The sequence below is a fragment of the Muscardinus avellanarius genome, assembly GCF_963383645.1.
Source record: "Muscardinus avellanarius genome assembly, chromosome: 2".
NCBI classification, from domain to species: domain Eukaryota; kingdom Metazoa; phylum Chordata; class Mammalia; order Rodentia; family Gliridae; genus Muscardinus; species Muscardinus avellanarius.
The window spans coordinates 31,712,813-31,734,895 of NC_137787.1; the positions used below are offsets into that span (position 1 = coordinate 31,712,813).

Below are 22,083 nucleotides of genomic sequence, written 5' to 3' on the forward strand. Positions count from 1 at the left end.
CCTGGGGGTATAGCTTGGAGATAGAATTCCCCTGGGCTCAATCCCCAGTACCAAAATAAAATTTCAGTTTTCAAGATGTAAGTAGTGTGACATTAATATTTTCCAAAAACAAAAGAATAAATTGGCTATTCTTCAGTCACACTAACTTTTTAAACTGATTTTTGTTATGATACATTCTTGAATGGCCTTGTGCCCACTGGTGGTGATTTTCAGCAGCTCTGTTGGGATCGTGGGCTCACAGATGTTTTGGCTTTCTGGGTGCTATGCACAGAGTTATATGACTCTGCTCTGGGTTCAAACATTTTTGAAAGATGTGTTAAAATTCATTCCCTACCTCCTCAGCAGCCTGACTACCTTACTGGCCAAGTTTTAATACATTCAGTTTGTGTAGGCTCCTAGTAGGATTAAGATAGGCTAATTTTTAAACTTCTGTAGAAATATAGTTTAGCTTACAGGTAAATTTTAAGAGGAAGCGTACATTTTCCACAAATTATAATTATCCTCTGAAGAGTTGCATTATATTTAGTGCCTTTAAAAAATGTATAACCACAACTTGGTATTTATAGAAGAATTAATAAAATTAATTAAATTCCATTGCTCTGTAACTCCTCTGATTTGGTTCATAAGGCAGCTGTTACCTGGGGTATGGAGCCCTTTGTACTCTTTCCTAATCTCTATGGTAACCCCTGCTCTCAACAGCACTCAGAACATATTTAACTTTCTCTCCTACACAAGAGTTTAAAGCAGAAATGGCCCTTTGAAAACAGAGATGTACGGGTGGCTTTGAATTATTCACGATCTTTATTACTAATGAATGCACTTCAGTGAGCCCTTAGAAAAGGTGCAGCCTCAAACATCACTGTTTGGCATGCGATTGCTGGGCCATAAGAGCAAGAAAGCCACTCTGCGTGGAAATTACTGTACATCCAGAACTGCTGTTACTCGCCGTTTTCCTCTTCCAGAATTGCTGAGACATTTATGCAGAGGGTCTGACTAAAATGCTTCTCCCGGGAAGGTAAGAAAGGTAAGGACCTGGCCCAGCACATCACCAGCTTCCTGTACCACTGGGCACCTTGGGGAGGGCTGGGGACCTGAGGGGACTGAGTGCTGGCCTGATTTTCTTTGCTGCAACTCTTCATAACTAATTTTATTTTAAAAATATTTGGAAATTTTCTAGGTTTTGGCAAATTTCAGATTACTACTATTGCTGTTGTAATTTTAAAGAGCAAAATGTAATCAGTTTTTGCTGCTGTTCCTCTTTATGCAAAGTGTTATTAATCTACTCAAATTACTCGTGCATTCATTCATTCATTTATTAGAAGGGGGAAATACTGTTTAAATTTAATTATCATGTAATTTTTACAAATAATTTTCAACAGCTTAGAACTGCCTAAAGCTTTCTTATAGCTTAATTTATTCTTATTTTTAAAGAATATAGCTCAAACAATAGTTGCAACACAAAACGATTAGCAAGATAGCTGATTGGCTACTCTTTCTAAAATAAAATAGTGACTGAATTCAATGTAGATACATATATATGTATTTATATACATATATATATATAAATGCATACATATAAGAAATAGTATTTGTTATGTAGAATTACTTAGCCAGATGCTATTAGAAATTTAAGTGAGAGCTTAAAATTCAATTAAATTTGCATTTTTTAAAATGAGAATACAGTCTACTTCTAAAATGGCAATGCCTTAAAAGCAAGCACGATAGTATTAAATTAGGGAACTATTCTTCATTTTCTGAAAAGTGTGACCAGCATAAGGAGCCTCTATCCCATGTTCCTCTTTTTTATCCCCCCTCAAGAGATTTTATGGTCTCCCTGCACACCTGTGTTCACTGTTCCACAGGTTAAATTATTTGTTTAGCTGCCTTTTTGTTTCCCTAAACCCATGCCTCCACTTCAAAACCTTCTGTGTAAAATACTCGATCATTTCTAGTTGCAGGGACTCTCTTGCCATCTGTCATCCCAGGCAATTCATAAAATGGACCCAAATAAACATGGTGAGTTTTTACTGTCAAGTTTCTGTACAGTTGATTTTGTATCCAGCTACCTTTGAATTTGTTTAGCAGCTCTAGAAATCTTCTGGTTGAGGTTTTGAGGTCTATCAAGTATTAGATCATGTCATCTGCAAGTAGTTTGTAAAAACACAAAAAACAGATACGGTTTTATTTTTAGACCTCAAGTAGCAGCAAGTAGGCACTTGGCAAATATCTGTCTGAAAAAGAATTACTAGGTGCATAAGATGAGTTCCCCTCTCTCCTAAGCACATATCCATAATGTGTTGAAGAGTGTTTGGTCTGTTGTTTCCAAAATACAAAAAGTTATTTAACAAAAGGCTTGATAACATAATTGTTTTTATTTTTTATTTTATTTTTTGCGTGGTGCTGGGGATGGAACCCAGGGACTTTCTACCTTCAGGCTACGCTTCCAGACCTATTTTATACTCTCTTTGGAAACAGGGTCTCACTAAGTTGCTGAGAGCCTCACTAATTCCTATTCAATTGCATAAAAGTATCTTGTTTTTATGTATCTTCATAGTTTGCTACAGTGACATCCCTGTAGATATTTTAACATCAGGAATAAGTTTACAAGAAAATGTAGATCCAAAGCAGGGAGAAAGGTGCCACAGCTGTCACCATGTGCATATTTGGTAAATTGATATGGAGAAACTAATGCCCCCTTTCGTCAAACATCTCTGGATTACAAGTTAAGCCCAGGACCACTTTGTGATATTTTTATTATTGAATTTATTTGCAACTTTATTCCCCTAGCTAGATTGCTTGATATAAAATTCTATATGATTGCAAATTATTTGTTGAAAGCAATATTCATGAATGGTTGCACTTATCTTTGAGTTTCCCAAATTTGAAGATATCAGTAAAAATGAACACAAAGCAGTAGGACATGCATTCAAAGCTCAGTTTTCTCTCTCTAAAGCAGTGTTTTTCACACCTTGTGGGCATCTGAGTCACCTGAAGGGTTTGTTAAAAAGCTGGGCACTCTGCCTGCAGAGTTTGGGATTCAGTAGACCTGGAGCAGCCTCTGGGAATATTCATTTCTAACAGGTTCCAGATTGCCAAGGCTGCTTGCCTGAGACCACACCTGGAGGACCACGGGCCTACTGTATCTATTTCTGTATCCTCCAGCTATATGATGGACAATATAAAGAGATCTTATTACACTCACCTTAATATTTGTAGAAAATTAACATAATAACATGGTGAAGCAAAAATAAGGATTGTTCACAGCAAAAGATGTTTTCCCAAATTGCTTCCATGAACAAGAACACAGGTAGTTTATGTTACTAGGTTTTGAAATATCTAAAACTATTTTCTTCATCGCTTGGGGCCTGATACATCCAGCAATTTCTTCCTTTCTTGAGTTTTCTGCCATCATTAGGAAAATAAATAAATAAAAATGAAGCCTGGAGGGAACGAGGCCAGCAGCCACTCGCCTGGGATACTCATTCGTGTTCCACCTTGCGTTGTATCACAGCTTGCCCCGTTACGCGGCATAACTCCATCAGATGACACGGCAAAGCATCACTTGCCAGAGCGATGGGCCAGATGGTCAGGCAGCCATGGAGCTGCTCCTCCACCAAGAGCTGCTTCCGGGAACCTGCAGAATCCCTGGTTTGCTGAGTCTCTATATCTTAGTGCATTGGAGAGAATCCAGGCCACAAAATCTGGCCAATTTCCAGAGGGACACAAGATGTTCTCTCCCACATCCCTGATTTTTTAAAATTATTTCCACATTATTATGCTACTCCAGAATTGTTTTCCTTCTCCAGACAGGCAAAGATGTTTCTGACTTCTTCCATTCTCTTAACACTGGACTCTTCTCTGAAAACTAAGGAAATATATTTATATGTGTGGCAAAATACCAGGGCAATTCTACCTCTGAGCTACACCCTCAGCCCTATTTTATTTATACTTTGAAACAGAATCTCACCAAGTTGCTGATTCTGACCTCAAACCCACAATCTTCCTGACCCAGCTTCCCAAGTACTAAAATTACAAGCATACACTAACGCACCCAACACCCAAGGGAATGTTGAACAGCAAAAGATGTACAGCAAATTGTGAGTTCTTTGGTATTTGCACTAGTTGAAAAATAAAGAGCACACATGGAGGGTTCTTGAAGAAGATCTCTTGTTTGGGAGAGGGTTTTCAGGCACAGTCTACATTGACCTTATATAAGTGCCTTTGACTAATGATATTGATCATTAAATCAGAATAGTTAGTTATTCCTTGCTATCCATAGGACACTGGTTCCAGGACCTTTTGAAAATATGCAAATCTATAAATGTTCAAATGCCTTATATAAAATGGCATAGCATTTGCATATAATCTATGCATATCAATATCCTCCCATATGTTGAAACTGATCTCTACATTAATTATAATACATAATAAAATGTAAATGCTATTTAAATAGTTGTTATACCATATTATTTAGGGTATAATGGCAAGGAAAATGTCCATCCATGTTCATTGCAGATATAATTTGTAATATTTTTGATCCCCAGTGGGTTGAACCTGCAGATGCAGAGAGCCAACCAAATATTCAGAAATAAACCTGTGGTGTGCTCTGTTCATCAAAGATGGGTCTGGCCTAGTTGTGCACTGTGATCTCCCCTCAGTGGCTTGGCATTGTGTCTGGTACTCAGTATCCAGATGCATGACAGCGAGGACTTTATACACAGTACTCAAGCAAAAAGTATGTTATTTTCTAAACAGTCTTTCTGTCCCTCTAGGAAAACTCCAGATCAATTTTTTAATGGTCTTGTTTGTTCTTTCATACTAAGGCCTGAGTGGGGTAGACTTAAAGAATGCCTTTCTTTCTTTCTTTCTTTCTTTCTTTCTTTCTTTTTTTTGTTTTTTGGTGGTACTGGGGTTCCCAGAAGTCCTTCTATCTCTGGGCTACGCTCCCAGACCTACTTTTACATTTTTATTTGGAAACAGGGTCTCCTAAGCCAGTGCGTGTGGCTGGCTTCGAACCTGTGCGATCCTCCTGTCTCTGCCTCCCAAGCGCGGGGATTACAAGTGTGCACCACCATGCCCAGCTAAAGAATGGCTTTCTAAATTTAATGAACCTGTTAGGTCTCCCCAAGGAGAAAAAAAAAAAAAAAAAAGCTTACTCCTTGAAACATGCTGATTTCTGATACTTACCTTTCTTGGCCATCATCTACAGCTCTCTCCTGGTTTCTTTTGTCTTTAACTTTTCATTCTTCCTCTTAGGTTACTCTTTCCATCTCTATTACTTAAATGATTATGTTGCTCAGGGTGCTGTTACTTAAGCCCAATTTTCTCTTCACTAAATATACTCTACTCGGATAATCTAATCAATGGATAAGGTATTGCCCACATCCAACACCAATCACTCCTAAATCTTCAGCTCAGCCAACTAGCTGCTGTGACTCAGATTCATAATCAAAAGTAGACAGCATCTTCAGCACCCAGAACAGCTCCTGCTCCCAAAATTCTCTAAATCTTAGCTCTCAGTTCATAGCTACTAGTCTCATGTGGCTACTGAGCACTTGAAATATGTCTAGTCTTGCCGGCGTGGTGGCGCACACTTGTAATCCCCGCACTTGGGAGGCGGAGACAGGAGGATCGTGCAGGTTTGAAGCCAGCCGTTCTGGCTTAAGAGACCCTGCTTCCAAATAAAAAATATTAAAAAAAAATAGGTCTGGGAGTGTAGCCTGGAGGTAGAAAGTCTTCCAGGAACCCCAGTACCACCAAAAAAAAAAAAAAGAAAAGAAAAGAAAAGAAAAAGAAATATGTCTAGTCTGAATTGAGATGCGTGTGCTACAAGTATAAAGAAAAGCATCAAATTTCAAGGGTTTAATAATAATATAAATACCTCATTAATAATTTATATTGATTGTTAAGTAATATTTTTTATATCCTTGTTTAAACTATGGGAAAAAATCCAATATCCCTCTATCATTACCATGATGCACACTAGTCTGACCAAATAGATAAAATGTAGGGCATTAGAGACACCACTGTTCCTTCCACACTGTTGCAAACAGAGCAAGGTCGTCTTGAGAGACCATGTCAAGATAACCCCCCGCTAAATCAGTATCAATTGATTGGATGTGGCTCAGAGTAATAAAGTGAAACTCATTTGCTGTTCCTATTTGGGAATTCTAATCTATGCGTGCAAACACACACATGCACACCCCCATATAAATATTGAAAGGAAGACATTCACAGATGACGTCAGGATTTGCAGATACTCTGATTGTCTATATCGACAATCCCTAAGAATCATTTGCAAGTTGGCTGGATCCAGGACAGGTACTCTAGAGTCAATAAATTCTTTTATAGAGGTAGTTTTCAAACTTTAGCTTACATCAGATTTGCTTCAAGAGCCAATTAAAACAAATGTTCCTAGGCCTCACCTCAAGAGAACGCAGTGGACCGCTTGCTCCAGTCTTCTTAGAACTTGCATGTCTGACAAGTTCCCAGGTGATACTGATGCTGCTCATCCAGGAGCCATCCTTGGAGGACTACTTCCTGCCACTGAGAGTAATCCAGAAAGCAATTTCAAGTCCCTAAAATAAAACAAATAATTATTCATGTGTAAGAATTATTAAGCTTTATTACCATTGAAATAATATGAATAAACTGAGCTACTTACTCTGTAGCTTTTAATTTTTCTAGATATAAAGACTTAGTCTTAGACAACAAAAAGCTCTGAGACAACAAAAGCTTTGTTGTTATATTATTACATGTCTCTTAAACTAAGTAAAAATCAAATTTGAAAAAAATGGATGAAGCATATTTAAGTTGTGGGTCCTTAAGGAAAATAAGAGAATCAATTTATTAAGTATATTATCTACATTTTCTTATTTAAATCATGCAAATGCCCTCTGAGGAATGTAGCATCATCCCTCTTTATCTGATGAAGAAACTGGAAATCTAAATGTAAGTTAATTTTCTCAAAACGGAAGAAAGCAATAGAATTAAACAAGGTTGGCTTCAAAACTCTCTTTTCTACATTGTAAAACATGCGAGCACAGTCAGTGCCTGGGAAATATTTGAAACCACTAGCCATTATTGCAGTGATGGAGACTGGGCTAACTCTTAAGATACACTGACTGATTATTCGTTTTATTATAAAATTAACATAGCCGGGCGTGGTGGCGCACGCTTGTAATCCCCGCGCTTGGGAGATGGAGACAGGAGGATCGCACAGGTTCGAAGCCAGTCGTGCTGGCTTAAGAGACCCTGTTTCCAAATAAAAAAGTATAAAAAAAATAGGTCTGTGAGTGTAGCCTGGAGGTAGAAGGGTTTCCAGGAACCCCAGTACCACCAAAATAAATAAATAAATAAATAAATAAATAAATAAATAAATGGCATAGGCTCTTTATAGACAATTTGGAGAATAGTGACAAGTAGAAAGAAAATAACTAAAAACACTAGTAATTCAAGCATTCAGAGATGTTCATCGTTAACAACTTGATGCATACCATTAGAAGTCAAACTCTTTGAGGGTAAAATATTTTTCTGTTTAGTTAACCACTCAATTCCAAGAGCCTAGAACCATACCAGAACCAGAGAGTAAGAGCTTGATAAATCTTTGCTAAATGCATGGGTGAATAAATAGCTGTGGGATCTTTCTCATGTATGAGTAAATATATGTACAAACATAAGGTGGACAAGTATATTAACAAAGTTGAGTTTACGTTCTATCTATAGTTTTTGCGCTATTTGTTTCACAAGGCCACTGCCTTCTTATATAAAAAGTGAACAGAAGGACGCTCCACATCCTGCTGGACTCTCGCATTTGGAGAACTGAGAAGGTATTCTCCAAAATGCAGGAGGACTGCTCACTTCTGGGTGGACTCTTCCTTTGGTGGATTCAGAGGACACTTTCTGGGATCCCTTCCCGCCCTATGATCTCTATGATACTATATTCTTGCTTTCAAGTCAAAAAGAGAGTTCTCCATTTTAATTTTTTTCACCTGAAAAATAAAGCGGGGCTACATAAACTATGATTCTCTTCTGGGGTATGGGATTAATATAATAAGACATCTTTATCCAAGATAGTTTTGTTTTTTCTTTTACAGATGCTCTTAATAGTATCGAGAATTTCATGTATAGAACCGCCTTCAAGTTAAGATCAGTGCAAACTCTGTGTCAATGTAAGTTTAAGCTCTCTTGAAACACTGAAAATAAGCTCCCAGATGATGTGTGTAAGTTCTACAGAAAATGGAACTTACTCTATGCAAGTAACTGCTGGGCTCCGGAGGCTCCACCTGTGTGTGCGTTTACCCCATTTGTAACAGAAAAGAAAATGATAGTGGATGAAGATTTTAATTCTATTTTCTACAATGTGCCCTCTAAAGACATTTTTGGTTTCCCTTTCAGGGTATCAATATCAACACAAAATAAAATTATGAAGCCAGGGGTGGTGGCACAAGCTTGTAAGCCTCTACGTGGGAGACTGAGACAGGAGGATCACAGTTTCAAGGCCAGCCTCAGCTACTTAGTGAGCCTTCCACAACTTAGTGAGACCCTGTTTTAAAAAAGAAAGAAAGAGCGCCGGGCGTGGTGGCGCACGCTTGTAATCCCCGCGCTTGGGAGGCGGAGACAGGAGGATCACGCAGGTTCGAAGCCAGCCGTGCTGGCGTAAGAGACCCTGTTTCAAAAATATAAAATAGGTCTGGGAGTGTAGCCCGGAGGAAGAAGGGCTTCCAGGAACCCCAGTACCACCAAAAAAAAAAAAAAAAAAAAAAGAAAGAAAGAAAGAGAATTTTATACTTTATTTGGAAACAGGGTCTCACTAAGTTGCTGAGAGCCTCACTAAGTAGCTGAGGCTGCCTTTGAACCCGTGCGATCCTCCTGTCTCTGCCTCCCTAGTGCTGGGATTACAATCATGCTCCACCACACCCGGCTAGAAAGAGCATTTTTTTAAAAAATAAATTACCAAATAATCGTTTCCAGGTTGTACATTTTAAGTGTGAAAATTGTAAATTTATTCTACCATGTAATATTTGAATTTTGGGGTGGTACCTCTTATCTATAGCAGAACATGCAAAAATCACGAATGATCCTTGGGTCGTAAAATTTTAAATTATTTAGATAATTGTCTGAGAAATGCCTGTTTGAATTAAGTTTATATCTGATTGAGTACTGTTTTTTTCTTATGATATTATCAAAGCAAAATGAGGTAAAATATAGGAAAAACATTTATCCTATAAAAATTCTCCAACATAAAATAAATTAGGTCCTAACTATAGAAAATAATAGGCATTCAGGGTATCTAAAGTCATTAATTTCTCACATGTCCTTTATTGTATTAAAATCACTTCATGCAAAGTAATTCCTGACATTTATATTAGACTTAAGGGAAGCTGTGTGTGTGTGTGTGTGTGTGTGTGTGTGTGTGTGTGTGTGTGTGAATATATATATATATAATATATATTATATATATATATATATATATATATTACATATATATTATATTTCCACTGGAGATATCTATTTTTTAACTTTTTTCTTCTACCTAACAAGTTATACAAACCATTGGTTTTCAAATCATACTTCGCAAGGTATGCATGGTGTGAGGTAGGATACTGCAGGGCTAGCAAACTAAGAAGGAGAGGTGTAGGCAGGACAGAAATACTTAAAAACCACATCCTCAACAAGAGCAAACCTGTACATCTATTTTCTGTACTGTGCCTCTGTACCAGGTTCCTCTCAAGAAAGGATTTAGGACTTCACATAAAGCTTTTTAAAATCACTGCCGTAAACAGACTCACCACTATAAACAAAAGTCAGAATGTGCTCGTTAAAAGTTTATCCCCAATTATGGCATTTTTTCTGGAGACTCTCTCATTAAAGGAACACAGTAGTAGGTATTCCCATTGTCTTTCTTCACTATAGCCTGGACATAAACAATAGCATAATTGAAGGATGTACATTTGTGTGTGTGTGTGGAATTGGGGATTGAACCCAGAGGCATTCTACCCTTGAGCTCTACCCCCAACCCTATATTTATTTATTTATTTATTTATTTATTTATTTATTTATTTATTTGGTGGTACTGGGGTTCCTGGAAACCCTTCTACCTCCGGGCTACACTCCCAGACCTATTTTTATATTTTTATTTGGAAACAGGGTCTCTTAAACCACGCGGCTGGCTTTGAACTTGCGTGATCCTCCTGTCTCTGCCTCTCAAGTGCAGGGATTACAAGCATGAGCCACCACGCCTGGATTTTAGTCTTTATTTTGAAACAGGGTCTCACTAAGTTGCAGAGGGTCTCACTAAGTAGTTGAGGCTGGCTGTGAACCCACAATCCTCCTGTCTCGGCCTCCCAAGTACTAGGATTACAAGTGTGTGCCACCACCCCTGGCTGAAGGATGTACATTTTTAAACTTTTTGTTATACTTGGCATCAGACACAGTGAATATAAATAATACTCATAGAATCTGTGGTTGGGAACTTTTACCTAGAAAAGATCTCCATACAAACATTTGAAAACAAAAAAAATCCCAAACACCAAGATAAAGCATCACATGAACTCCAGATAGCAAGATCTGGAGACTACTGCTCATAAGTCTTGCAGTGAAATTAATGGACATCGCTGGTCTCTGGCTTGCTGTAATACAGAACATTCAGCAAAAGACAACAACAACAACAACAACAACAACTGCCCTTTGTTCATAATACCAGATCCAGTGATGAGGTTTGTGATAAGAGTTTATAGCCTCTGCCACCAGCAGCCAGATTTTTATTTAAGTCACATTGTGGGAGCTTGCTCTTCTGTTCCTTAGACTTTGCCCTCAAAAGCAATATTAGACAACAAATAAAAAATTTTATTATATTTGCTAGATTCCTTATCTGCGAGGGTGATTTAAGACACAATGAAAAGTGCAGGCTCTGTCATTCGCAAGCCCAAGTGTTTTAAACACCCAGGCCCTCTTGGAGTCCCGACAGCCCATCTCTTTAAAGGCGCAGAGCATGTTTACTCATTGTGTCCGTCATCCTCTTTCTGCAAGAAACTATAGAGTTGGCTCTGAAATATTCTTTCTTTTCATTGCCCTGTAAAATGTTTAGGAGAAGATGATAAAATACATATATAGAAGAAATAAACCATTATTTTTGTAAGCAGCTCTAGTTTTATGAAGTGCATCCTCTAGACAGTAATACTAATGGAACTAAGATCAAAAGGGAGGCGAGGCTGGGACTTAAACACTGATAACTCACCAACTGTTTCTACAAAGATCATTGGGTTGTTTTTAAACTGTGGTGATTTCATATCAATGCACAATATTCCTTCTAAAACTAGGTTGCAGACAGGAAAAACTGTATTTGTAACATGAAAAATAAATTTGTTCAGTCCATTTAATGCAAAGTATAAAAATGTTTTTTCCCCAGCTTATCACCATAGTGTCCTAACTTCTTTGGAAGGAACATCTTTCAAGTTACTCATTTCTCCTTTGCTTAACTTCATTCTGTATAATGATGTTCTACAAATATACTGCTAATAATGTTTTAATTATGCTGTTCTAACAGATGTGCTTTTTCCAGAAGCAAACTATTAGAATAGCAATTCTCAAATTACACACAAAATATATGTGTCCAAATAGCAGTCATATTCAATTCCTCTTAAGGGAAATAGCTGTCATAGAAAGACAGTCTTGTTGAAACTAGAAGTCTTTTTTTTATTTGAAGCCATCTATTCTCATTAGAAAATAAAGCTCAACTCTTCATTTACTTCTTACAGTGGACTTGATCGACAGCTCCCTCATTCAACAGGTCCTACTCCATCAACGTGTCTGGGAAGCCAGGGAGAACTCCCTTTCTGTGCAGCAGCTTTTTCAGGCACTCCAAGAGCTGTTTCAGAGGGCCAGGGTGGAAATCCCGGGACAGGTGCATCCCAGAGCTTCAGAGCTCACTCTGAGCCTCCTCACGGCCATGTACGACAGGTGAGGACGCCCGTGCAGCACCCAGGCCTCAGGGCAACCTTTAGTTGCCACTGGTCCCTGACCATTTGGTGCTATGTGATGTTTGCTTGAGGTTAGGTATGAATGAAGCCTTGTGTATTTGCTTGTTTTCATAAGTGTATCACTCACTCAGAAGGAGAATAAAGAAGCCAGTGCTTATCAGCATTGCTAAGATAAATGATCATGAATAGCAGACATGCTAATGAACTTATACAGACTCATTCCACACTAGGGAAACACGCACACCTTTGCAAGGAAGATCATACATCTTCATATATAGAGAATTACATTTTGCTCCTGACTCCATGGTAGTCTATTTTTTTTATTCATTTCTTTGTAATCTATTGCCAATTCTTGTTTTGTTTTGGTTTTGGTTTTTAGCTGAAATGAGGTTGAATAGCAGGTTCACGGATCACTAGCCTATAAACCAGTTTCGACCTTGTCAAGGAGTTGGGTGCATGTGTTCTGCATGCGTGGCTTTGCTGATACATTCTGCTGAGCTGACTTTTACATTCTTCTGCTCTCCTCGGTTTGGTTGATCTTTTGTGGTATGACTCAGTGGACCTCATCCTTTTGAATAAACTTTTTTAAAAAAAATCATAGAAAATACAAAACATTTAGAAAGACAAGGAAAAGAATACAGAGAAAGAAATATTACCCAAAACCCTGCCTCCCAGAACCAAGCATAAGTTGAATCATTGGGCAAATTCCTTATAGTTCTTTTCTATTTTATTATTTAGTTTTTTTAAACTGCATGAATAATACATAAACACATCCTAAAGTTATTTTTCAGGATTGAAGCTTCTTTGAACATTAAACTCCTGTCATTTCAGCTATTGTTCTTGTTTATCATGGCCTTTTTGCCTTCAATATATTGTTTTGTAGATTTGATAAAGTACACAGTGAGTGGGCAAAGGATGTCAGGCCCCGAGTTAGGGCCTATGAACTACTGGTTTTACTTTCTCATTATTCGGCCCTTCATTGTTTGAAGATGAGTCCTGAGTAAGTAAGTCTACCTACTCCAGGAGGATGGGACGTGCCCCTGTGTCCTCAGTCCAGAAAGGCACAGCACGAAAGGCATTCAGTAAACATTTGCTAAATGAATAAATGGTGAAATGTTTTAGGTTAATGGTCTGTTCTGCCAAATTCTAGGTATAGGAAAGGAGGCCATAAAAAAGCTAGACCTTAGACCACCATGTCAGAAATGTCCATTAATAGTTAGTCCAGGTGAACCGGTTCATAGTGTCTTATAAACCACATCACCTGGACTAACTCTACCCTCGTCTCTGTGGTCTGTTGCCCTACAGCACAGCAACGGGTTTTCTCCAGCGTCTGCCTGTAGCTGCCGCCCTGATTGCACTCTCGGGAGACAACCCTCTTACCAAATACAGAGGTAACTGCGGGAGTCCTGTGTGTGCGGCGGTGTGGTGAGCCCCTGAGTCCCCAGCACATTATCGTTCCCACCCACATAGCTATCACTGCCACAGCACGCTTGTTCTTCAGCATGAACTCAGCATGTCTGGCTTGATCGTTTTAAAAATACTAAAGACTGGGAAATTTGAGATTTTGTACAATCTGTGCTTTCTAATTATGTACCACTTGGATACCCATAGTTAATAATCCCATTTTTGTTTAGTTAATTAATAATTCCATATTTTATTGTTTAGGAAATATTCAGACACCATTGGTTATTATTTTTTAAGGACTCACATTGCCATTTACCAACCTAATGGTCTTCCTAAAGGTTGTGCTGAATTATCACACAGTCATTGTGTAGGGTTGAAATGGGAACGGGTCTTCATTAACAAGCCAATGATATAGATTGGGAGGCCTTCAAAAGAGCAAGCATCCAGGTGTGATGATGCATGCCCATAATCCCAATATTTGGAAGGCTAAGACAGGAGGATAGCAGGTTCAATGCCAGCCCCAGCAATTTAGCGAAACTGTCAGGAACCAAGCAAGATCCTCTTTAAAACTAAAAAATAAAAATAGGGCTGGGGATGTACCTCAGAGGTAGAATGTCCCTGAGTTCAATCTCTAATATGACATGAGCACGTGCACACACACACACACACACACACACACACACACACACAGTCACAAAGAGCCAGCAAATAGTCAAGAATGTAAGCCTTGTCTTCCTTTCTTTTCAGGCTCACATAAAAAAAAACTTAATTCTAAGCACATGCCCTTCAAAGACACAAGTATCTAACTTAAAGAGTTCTTTCCTCTCTATGTGTCTAGCTCTTTTCCAGCTCTATGCAGAAAATAACAGAAGTCGTGATTCTGGGGCATGCATGACTCGAAAGGTTTTAAGAAACCTACTAACAGATCTACAGCAGGTAAATCCCTAATACTTACAAATTCTAAATGTATTTTAGTTATATTAACCACATGTATTCTCCAAGGATCTGAATTTTACATGTCAATTTTACCTGTGCATAGTTTTCCGTGCAACCTTTTCCTCCCTTTACAGCCATTGCTATTATTTGAGAACAGGCCCCTATTGACTTTAGCCAGGCCCATTGCAATTATATCCTCACTGGTTTCTCCAGGTCAAGCCTTTCTTCTTTTTAGCTCTTCCTCTGAACTGAGCCAGTCAGATTTCCAAATGTAAATGTTACCCTATGTTAGTCAGCTTTCCATCACAGTAAAAAACAAACTAAGAAGATCAATTTAAAAAGAAGAAAGGTAGCTGGGTGTGGTGGTGTATGCTTGTAATCCCAGCATTTGGGAGGCAGAGATAGGAGGATCACGGTTCACGGATAGCCTCAGCTACTTAGTGAGGCCCTTTGCAACTCAGTGAGACCCTCTTTCAAAATAAATAATAAAAAATAGTGCTGGGGTATAGCTCAGAGGTAAAATACCCCCTGGGTTTCCTCCACAGTACTGCAAAAAAAAAAAAAAAAAAAAGGAGGAAAGGTTTATTTTGGCTAACAGTTTTGGAAGTCTCAGTCCATGGTCAGCTGGCCCACTGCTCTTTGGCTGTGGCGACGTGGGACATCGTGGCAGAAGCATGTGGTAGAGGAAGCTGTTCACCTCTACCAGGTGAAGAGGAAGCAAAGAGAGGAAGGAACCAGGGTCTCAGAATCCCCTTAAAGGCATGCACCCAATGACATAAAGCCAAGCTTTAGGCCCCACCTCCTAAGATTTCCACCAACCCCTAATAGGGCCAAGCTAGGTACTGAGTCTTTAACACATGAGCTTTGAGGGGACACTTAGGGTCCAAACGGTAGCGCATCCCCATACCTAAAATTCACCATTGCTCATTCATATCCACAGGGCAAAGCCTAACGTCCTTAGCATCACAAGCAAAGCTTTTGCAATTTGACCCAATCCTCATCTTTTTAAAGAGATGAAACCTTGATTTTTATACCAATATAAATATAAATAGATCTTTTGTGTCCAAAAAATTATTTTATTTGTAAGATGTTACAACTGACTTAAAGGGAGTAGGGAGCAGAGGACAACATGACAGATTAGGAATATTACAATGGATTCATCAATGGATACACAACTAAACTGAGATTCCATCTAACTCCAATTAGAATGGCAATCATCGAGAAAACAATAATAAATACTGGCAAGAATGTGGGGAAATAGGAACTCTTATATGCTATTGGTGGGACTACAAATTAGTACAACCACTCTGGAGATCAGTATGAAAGTTCCTCGAAAGAGTAAGGATGGAACCATCATATGACCCAGCTATACCACTCCTCAGCATCTTTCATAAAGGATTAAAGTCAAAATACTGTAGAGATACATGCACATCCATGTTATGGAAGTACAATTCACAATAACTAAATTATGGAACCAACCTAGGTGTCCACCAAGAGAGGAATGGATGAAGAAAACGTGATATACATGCACAGTGGAATTTTACTCATCTCTAAAGAAGGGCGAAAATATATGTCATTTGTAGGAAAATTTATGGAACTAGAGAATATTGTGTTAAGTGAGATCCGCTAGTCTCAGAAAATCAAGGGTCAGCCAGGCGTGGTGGTGCACGCTTGTAATCCCCGCGCTTGGGAGGCTGAGACAGGAGGATCGCACGGGTTCGAAGCCAGCCTCAGCTACTTAGTGAGGCTCTCAGCAACTTAGTGAGACCCTGTTTCCAAATAAAATATAAAAAAGGTCTGGGAGTATGGCCCGGAGGTAGAAAGCCTCTGGGTTCCACCCCCAGTACCACCAAAAAAAAAAAAAAAAAAAAAATCAAGGGTCGGATGATTTCTTTCATATGTGGAAGCTAGAGAAAAATAAGAAACAAAAGGGAAGGGACTTTAGATAATTAAGGAGAGGTATCAATGGAATGGTGGAAGAGGGTAAGGGAAGGACAGTGTGGAGAGCTGAAAATGAAGAACTGATGAAAGAAAATATTCAAATTATGTTATGCCCATATGTGAAGGTATCACTACCACTCTCACTAGATGAACGGGGAGGGGTAGGTAGCAGGTGGGACCTGAAGGAAAACACAAGACCTGCGTTCATTTCTGTAGGACTTTGAACCTCATTATTATGTATAATTTCAATGCACCAACAAAAGTATTTTTAAAAACTGACTTTAGGGGAAAGAGAGGGATTTGTCCTTCAAACATGACATTTATTTACGTGTCCATAGGCAAAACTCACTTGCATTTTTATCAGTTTTCTACAACTTTAATCTCTACAGTGTTGTAAACTACCTAATCAAAGACAATGATTCATCATCATCTCTGTAGGTTCAGAAAAGCACCATTGAAAAGACAGTTTCTTTTGCGTATTCCTCATACTCTTTTAGCTGCTTATATAAGCATCCTTACTGTACCTGACGTGCATCTTCCCCAGGCCTGACTTCTGCACTTTTATTCACCTGTACCACCATTGCCTCGCCTCTTCATCCAAAGCTTAACTCCCAATGGATGTATACCGTTGATAGAACATTTGTCAAATCTTACTGGATTCTTCCCCATTAGGCTCAAGGGCCTTGTTTCTCAAGGGCAAACAGTGCCTAATACTAAAAGGCCTTCAATAAATGCTAAATTAATGAATAGATAAAATGCAACACTAAATACCCAAATTAAGATGGCCATCAGTTCCTGTGTTTTAAGAATGTGCAGATTTGATATCTTTTTTATCCTTATCAGACAAGGGAACTTAGCCTCCTTAAATTAAACATGTCTTCAGTGCTAAAACAATGTGAAATGATTTAACCAAGCAAGAGCTACTGTACATGGGGGTGAGCGGGCTCCAGATGACCTTGTGTGTAAGGGTGGTTGTCCCATGGTAGGTTTAAGCTCGTTGGAAGGACATCTCAGTTTAAATTCCAGATGCTATAAAGTTCTCACTCTTTGTTATTTATGTTTTGAAGCCATAGTGACTCTGTCATTTCGTCCTTGGCCTTAACCAACTATTCTCACCTGGGCATAGGAGAAAGCATAGTCATGATGGGCCCAGGCTACTTTATTGAAGATATCATCCTTTCTCCATTGTGTTCTTGGCCGCACTTTTGGCAAAATTCAATTGGCTCCAAATGTGTAAATTTAATTACTGGCTCTTTATTCTGTTCCATTGGTCTATGTGCCTGTTTTCCTGCCAGCAACATGTTTTTTGGATTAGTACGGCTAAGTAGTGTATTTCAAAGTCAGATATCATGAAGCCTCCATGCTTTGTTTTGTTTTTTGTTTGTTTGTTTGTTTGTTTGTTTGGAGGTACTGGGGATTGAATCCAGGGGCATTCTACCTCCAAGATATACTCCCAGCCCTATTTCTTATTCTTTATTTTGAAACATGGTCTCACTAAGTTGCAGAGGGCCTCACTAAGTAGTTGAGGTTGGCCATTAATCTGTAATCCTCCTGTCCCAGATTCCCAAGTACTGGGATTGCAAACATGCGTCACCATGCCCGGCGTGCATTTTCACTTAAGATTTCTTTCACTATTTGAGGTCTTTTGTGTGTGTGTGTGTGTGTGTGTGTGTGTGTGTGTGTGTGTGTGTGGTTGGGGTTTCTTTACAAGTTTTAAGATTATTTTCTTACATCTGTAAAGAATGTCTTAAGTGTTTTACTATGAATTGCATTGAGTCTATAGATTTCATTTGGTAGTACAGACATTATAACAATATCAATTTCTTCCAATCCATGAACAGTGGATACCTTCCAATTTATTTATTTCTTCAATTTCCCTCATCAATGTTTCATAATTTTTGATATAAAGATATTTCATTTCTTTGATTATATTTATTGCTAAGTGCTTTACTGGATTTTATTCTTGTAGCTGTTATAAATGAGATTATTTTCTGGATTGTTCTTTCATTTAGAAATGCTGTTAACTTTTGTATGTGATTTTGCACCCTGAAACTTAACTGAATTTTTTATTAGATATAACAGTTTTTTTGTGGAGTCTTTATGGTTTTCTGTATATAAGATAATGTCATCCACAACAATAGGGAGAATTTAACTTTTTTTCTTTCTGATTTACATAACTTTTATTTATTTTTCTTACCTAATTGCTCTGGCTGGGATTTCTAGTACTATGTTGAATAAAAGTAATAAAAATGGACATCCTTTTCTTGTTCCAAATTTAAAACAAAAGTCTTCAACTTTTTCCTGTTCAGTATAATGCTCTGTGCGCTTGTTATATATGAGCTTTGTTATATTGAGGTATGGTCTTTCAGTACCTAATTTGTTGAGTTTTTATCAGAAAAGGATGTTAGATTTCATCAAATGCTTTTTCTGTGTCTATTGAAATAATCACTTTTTTTTCCTTCATATGTAAATGTGATGTGTCACATTTACTGACTTGCATATAATGAACCATTCTTGCATTCCTGGAATGAATTCCACTTGACTATGGCAAAATGAATTCAGTTTGCTAGGATTTTGCTAAGGATTTTTGCATTCATGTTCACCAGAGATATAGGGCTGTTGTTTTCTTTTTCTGTTGTATCCTTGTCTGGTTTTGGTATCAGGATAATATCAGTTTCATAAGATAAATTTGGAAGTTTTTCTCCTCTTTGATTTCTTGTAATAGTCCAGAGAGTGGTATTAGTTCTTCTTTATTTGATAGAATTCAGCAGTGAAACCATCAGATCTTAGACTTTTCTCTGATGGGAGACGTTTTTGTTTTGTTTTGTTTTTGTGGTACTAGGAATGGAACCCAGGGGCATTCTACCTCCAAGCTATACTCCCAGCCCTATTTTTTATTCTTTATTTTGAAATAAGGTCTCACTAAGTTGCAGAGGGCCTCACTAAGTAGCTGAGGCTGGCTGTGAACCTGCAATCCTTCTGACTCAGCTTCCCAAGTACTAGCATTACAAGCATATGTTACCATGCCCAGCTGATGGGAGACTTTTTATTACTGATTCAATTCCCTTCTTCATTATTGGTCTGTTCTTGTTTTCTATTTCCTTATAATTTAGCATTGGTGGGAATTTATCGACTTTTTTTAGATTATTCATTGTTGGCATGTAATTTTCCTAATAATCTTTTAGGTCCTTCATAGTTCTGTGATATTGATTATAATGTGTTTTTTCTTCATGTTGGATTTTATTTATCTAAATCTTTTTTTCTTAGTCTAATGAGAAGTTTTGATTTTATTGTTTCAAAAGACTAACTTCACCTTGTTGATCATTTATAAGGTTGATCTAGTCTCTGTTTCACTTCTCTCTGCTCTTATCTTTATTTTTTCCTTCTATTAACTTTTTACTGGGTTTGTTCTTGTTTGTCTAGTTTTATGAGGTTGGTTCATTTTATGCTGTTTATTTTAAAATCTTCTTTTCTGATATAGGCATATATTGCTATAAACTTCCCTTATAGAACAACTTTAACTGTATCCCGTGGGTGTTGGTAAATTATGTTTCCATTTTTGCCTCAAAATAATGTTTTAACTTCCCTTTCAATACCTCCATTGACCTTTTGTTTATCAGGAGAATGGTATTTAATTTCCATCTACTCATAGTTTCCAAAGTTTCTCCTGTTATTGATTTTATACCATTAAATCTTAAAATTTATTTATACCAATATAGTCAGAGAGATACTTGATATAATTTCAGTCTTCTTAAATTTGTTAAGATGAGCCAGGCGTGGTGGTGCACGCTTGTAATCCCAGCACTTGGGAGGCTGAGACAGGAGGATCACACAGCTTCAAAGCCAGCCTCAGCTACTGGGTGAGGCTCTCAGCAACTTAGTGAGACCCTGTTTCCAAATAAAGTATAAAATAGGTCTGGGAGTATAGCTTGGAGGTAGAAAAAACCCCTGGGTTCCACCCCTAGTACCACAAAAAAATTCTTTTTTAGTTTGTTAAGACATTTTCTGTCCTTATGCTCTATTCTAGAGAATGTTCAATATGTAATTGAAATAAATGTGTATTAAATGATTATTAGATAAAATGTACAGTAAATGTCTATTAGATCTATTTGATTTAGAGTGATATTTATTTATTTATTTATTTATTTATTTATTTATTTTGCGGGTCTAGGGATGGAACCGACCTCCGAGCTAACCCCCTGCCCTATTTTTTATTTTTAATTTTGAAACCAGGTCTCACTGAGTTGCGGAGGGCCTCACTAAGTAGCTGAGGCTGTCCACCAACCACGATCCTCCGGTCTCAGCCTCCCAAATGCTGGGATTACAAGCGTGCACCACCACGCCCGGCTCAGAGTGATATTTAAATCCAATGTTTGTGGCTGGAAATGTAGCTCAATGGAAAAGAATGTGTCTGTCATTAATAAGGATCTGGATCTGATGGAAGGAAGGAAGGAAATAACAAGTGTGGTAAAACTTGCATGTTTAGAAAATAAATATGGTGAAAGGTATTTACCTTCTCCTAGAATTCCTTGCACTCAGTCAGCCCTAAGAATCTGCCCTTGTTCTAAACTCAACTAAGGTGACTGAGCTGCGAAGTGGCAACTCCTGCAGCCTCCCCCTCCTCCCCACCACACGCCCCATGCTTTAGTATGCTCCTGAGAAAGCCACTAGGAAGGTGGAGATTTGCATAGCAAATTATCATCCCATTGACTACCATTATGGACTCAAAGGTGGATTTCCATAGAAAATTCCAGACCCCACTATGTGATTCAAATTCTCCCCTAAGAATCCTAATTATCATTTCAAGTGCCATTCTGCACCAGCATGCCGTCTAGCCACATTTAATTCTTCCATAGAACACCTGCAAGAAATTAGTCAAATGGGCAATTACCCCAAGAAATCTTTGTCACATACTTAAAGGCAAAAGCATAGGTTAAAACACACTGCAGAGTGAATTTTCTTCTCGTGTTAAGACCACAGAGCTGGCGACTGGATATCAAGGTGCCCACCTCCTTTATTTTACAATGAAATGAAACTCCTTTCTCAGGTCTCAAGGACACCAGAGGAGTTCAAATATTGAATCAGCAACACAGTCTAAGTAAGTTGTCCAGTTAGCTCATAAGCACTGAGAAGCCAAAAGAAGAGAAATTAGTTGTTGTTTTTGTTTTTTTTTTTAATTTTCAGACAAAGCTAAATAACAGAGTGCTTAGTTACTTACATTCGACTGGTGACAGGGTTATTATCAATTTAAAGCACAAGCCATCTTGTCACTATTAGGCAAATGTTTGTTGACTTCTGCCTGGCTAATTGTCAGCAAAGAGGTTCTAAGTACCACTTTCCTGATTAGAGGAATGTTTATTTGAGTTGATGGGCTTGGCAGGGAGTCTCTGAGATTACTTTTGGGTTTGAGGGCAATGCCTGTGGACGGCCTGTGCTTACAGAAAGCATCAGATGTGGAATTAGGACTCTAACCAAATGAGAATCAACAGATGGCAAGTACACCTATCTGTGCATAGGTGATGTCAGAGCCAAGTCCTGGCCATATTTGCACCTGCCCCAGCTACTCAGAAGCTGAGACAGGGAGGATGGCTTGAGCATGGGAGTTCAAGACTAGCCTGGGCAGCATAGAAATACCTTGTCAAAAAAAAAAAAAAAAAACTTGATAAATTGTCATAGGTATACACTGTGTAATGATTACCACAGTCCAATTAATTCCTCTATTTGTATAGATGAGTGTGTGGGGAGAGAGGAGGACATTTAAAATCTGCTCTTATATCGTATTTTAGGTAAACAATGTAGTGTTTTTAACAATAGCCATCAT

The 22,083-nt window shown here is 38.2% G+C and overlaps 1 protein-coding gene across 1 annotated transcript in view; it reads left to right on the top strand.

Moving 5' to 3' along the window:
• Positions 1 to 3,433: 3,433 nt before the first annotated feature.
• The window catches only part of DYTN (dystrotelin), a gene marked incomplete at both ends in the record, with an annotated part of 54,737 nt that continues 36,087 nt past the window's right edge, over positions 3,434 to 22,083 (top strand). Inside the window, 6 exons of the mRNA XM_080689341.1 lie at positions 3,434 to 3,648; positions 6,419 to 6,552; positions 8,097 to 8,171; positions 11,760 to 11,961; positions 13,287 to 13,372; positions 14,224 to 14,321. Coding sequence (XP_080545467.1) covers positions 3,434 to 3,648; positions 6,419 to 6,552; positions 8,097 to 8,171; positions 11,760 to 11,961; positions 13,287 to 13,372; positions 14,224 to 14,321 — 810 coding nt within the window. The remainder of the gene's footprint in view (positions 3,649 to 6,418; positions 6,553 to 8,096; positions 8,172 to 11,759; positions 11,962 to 13,286; positions 13,373 to 14,223; positions 14,322 to 22,083) is intronic.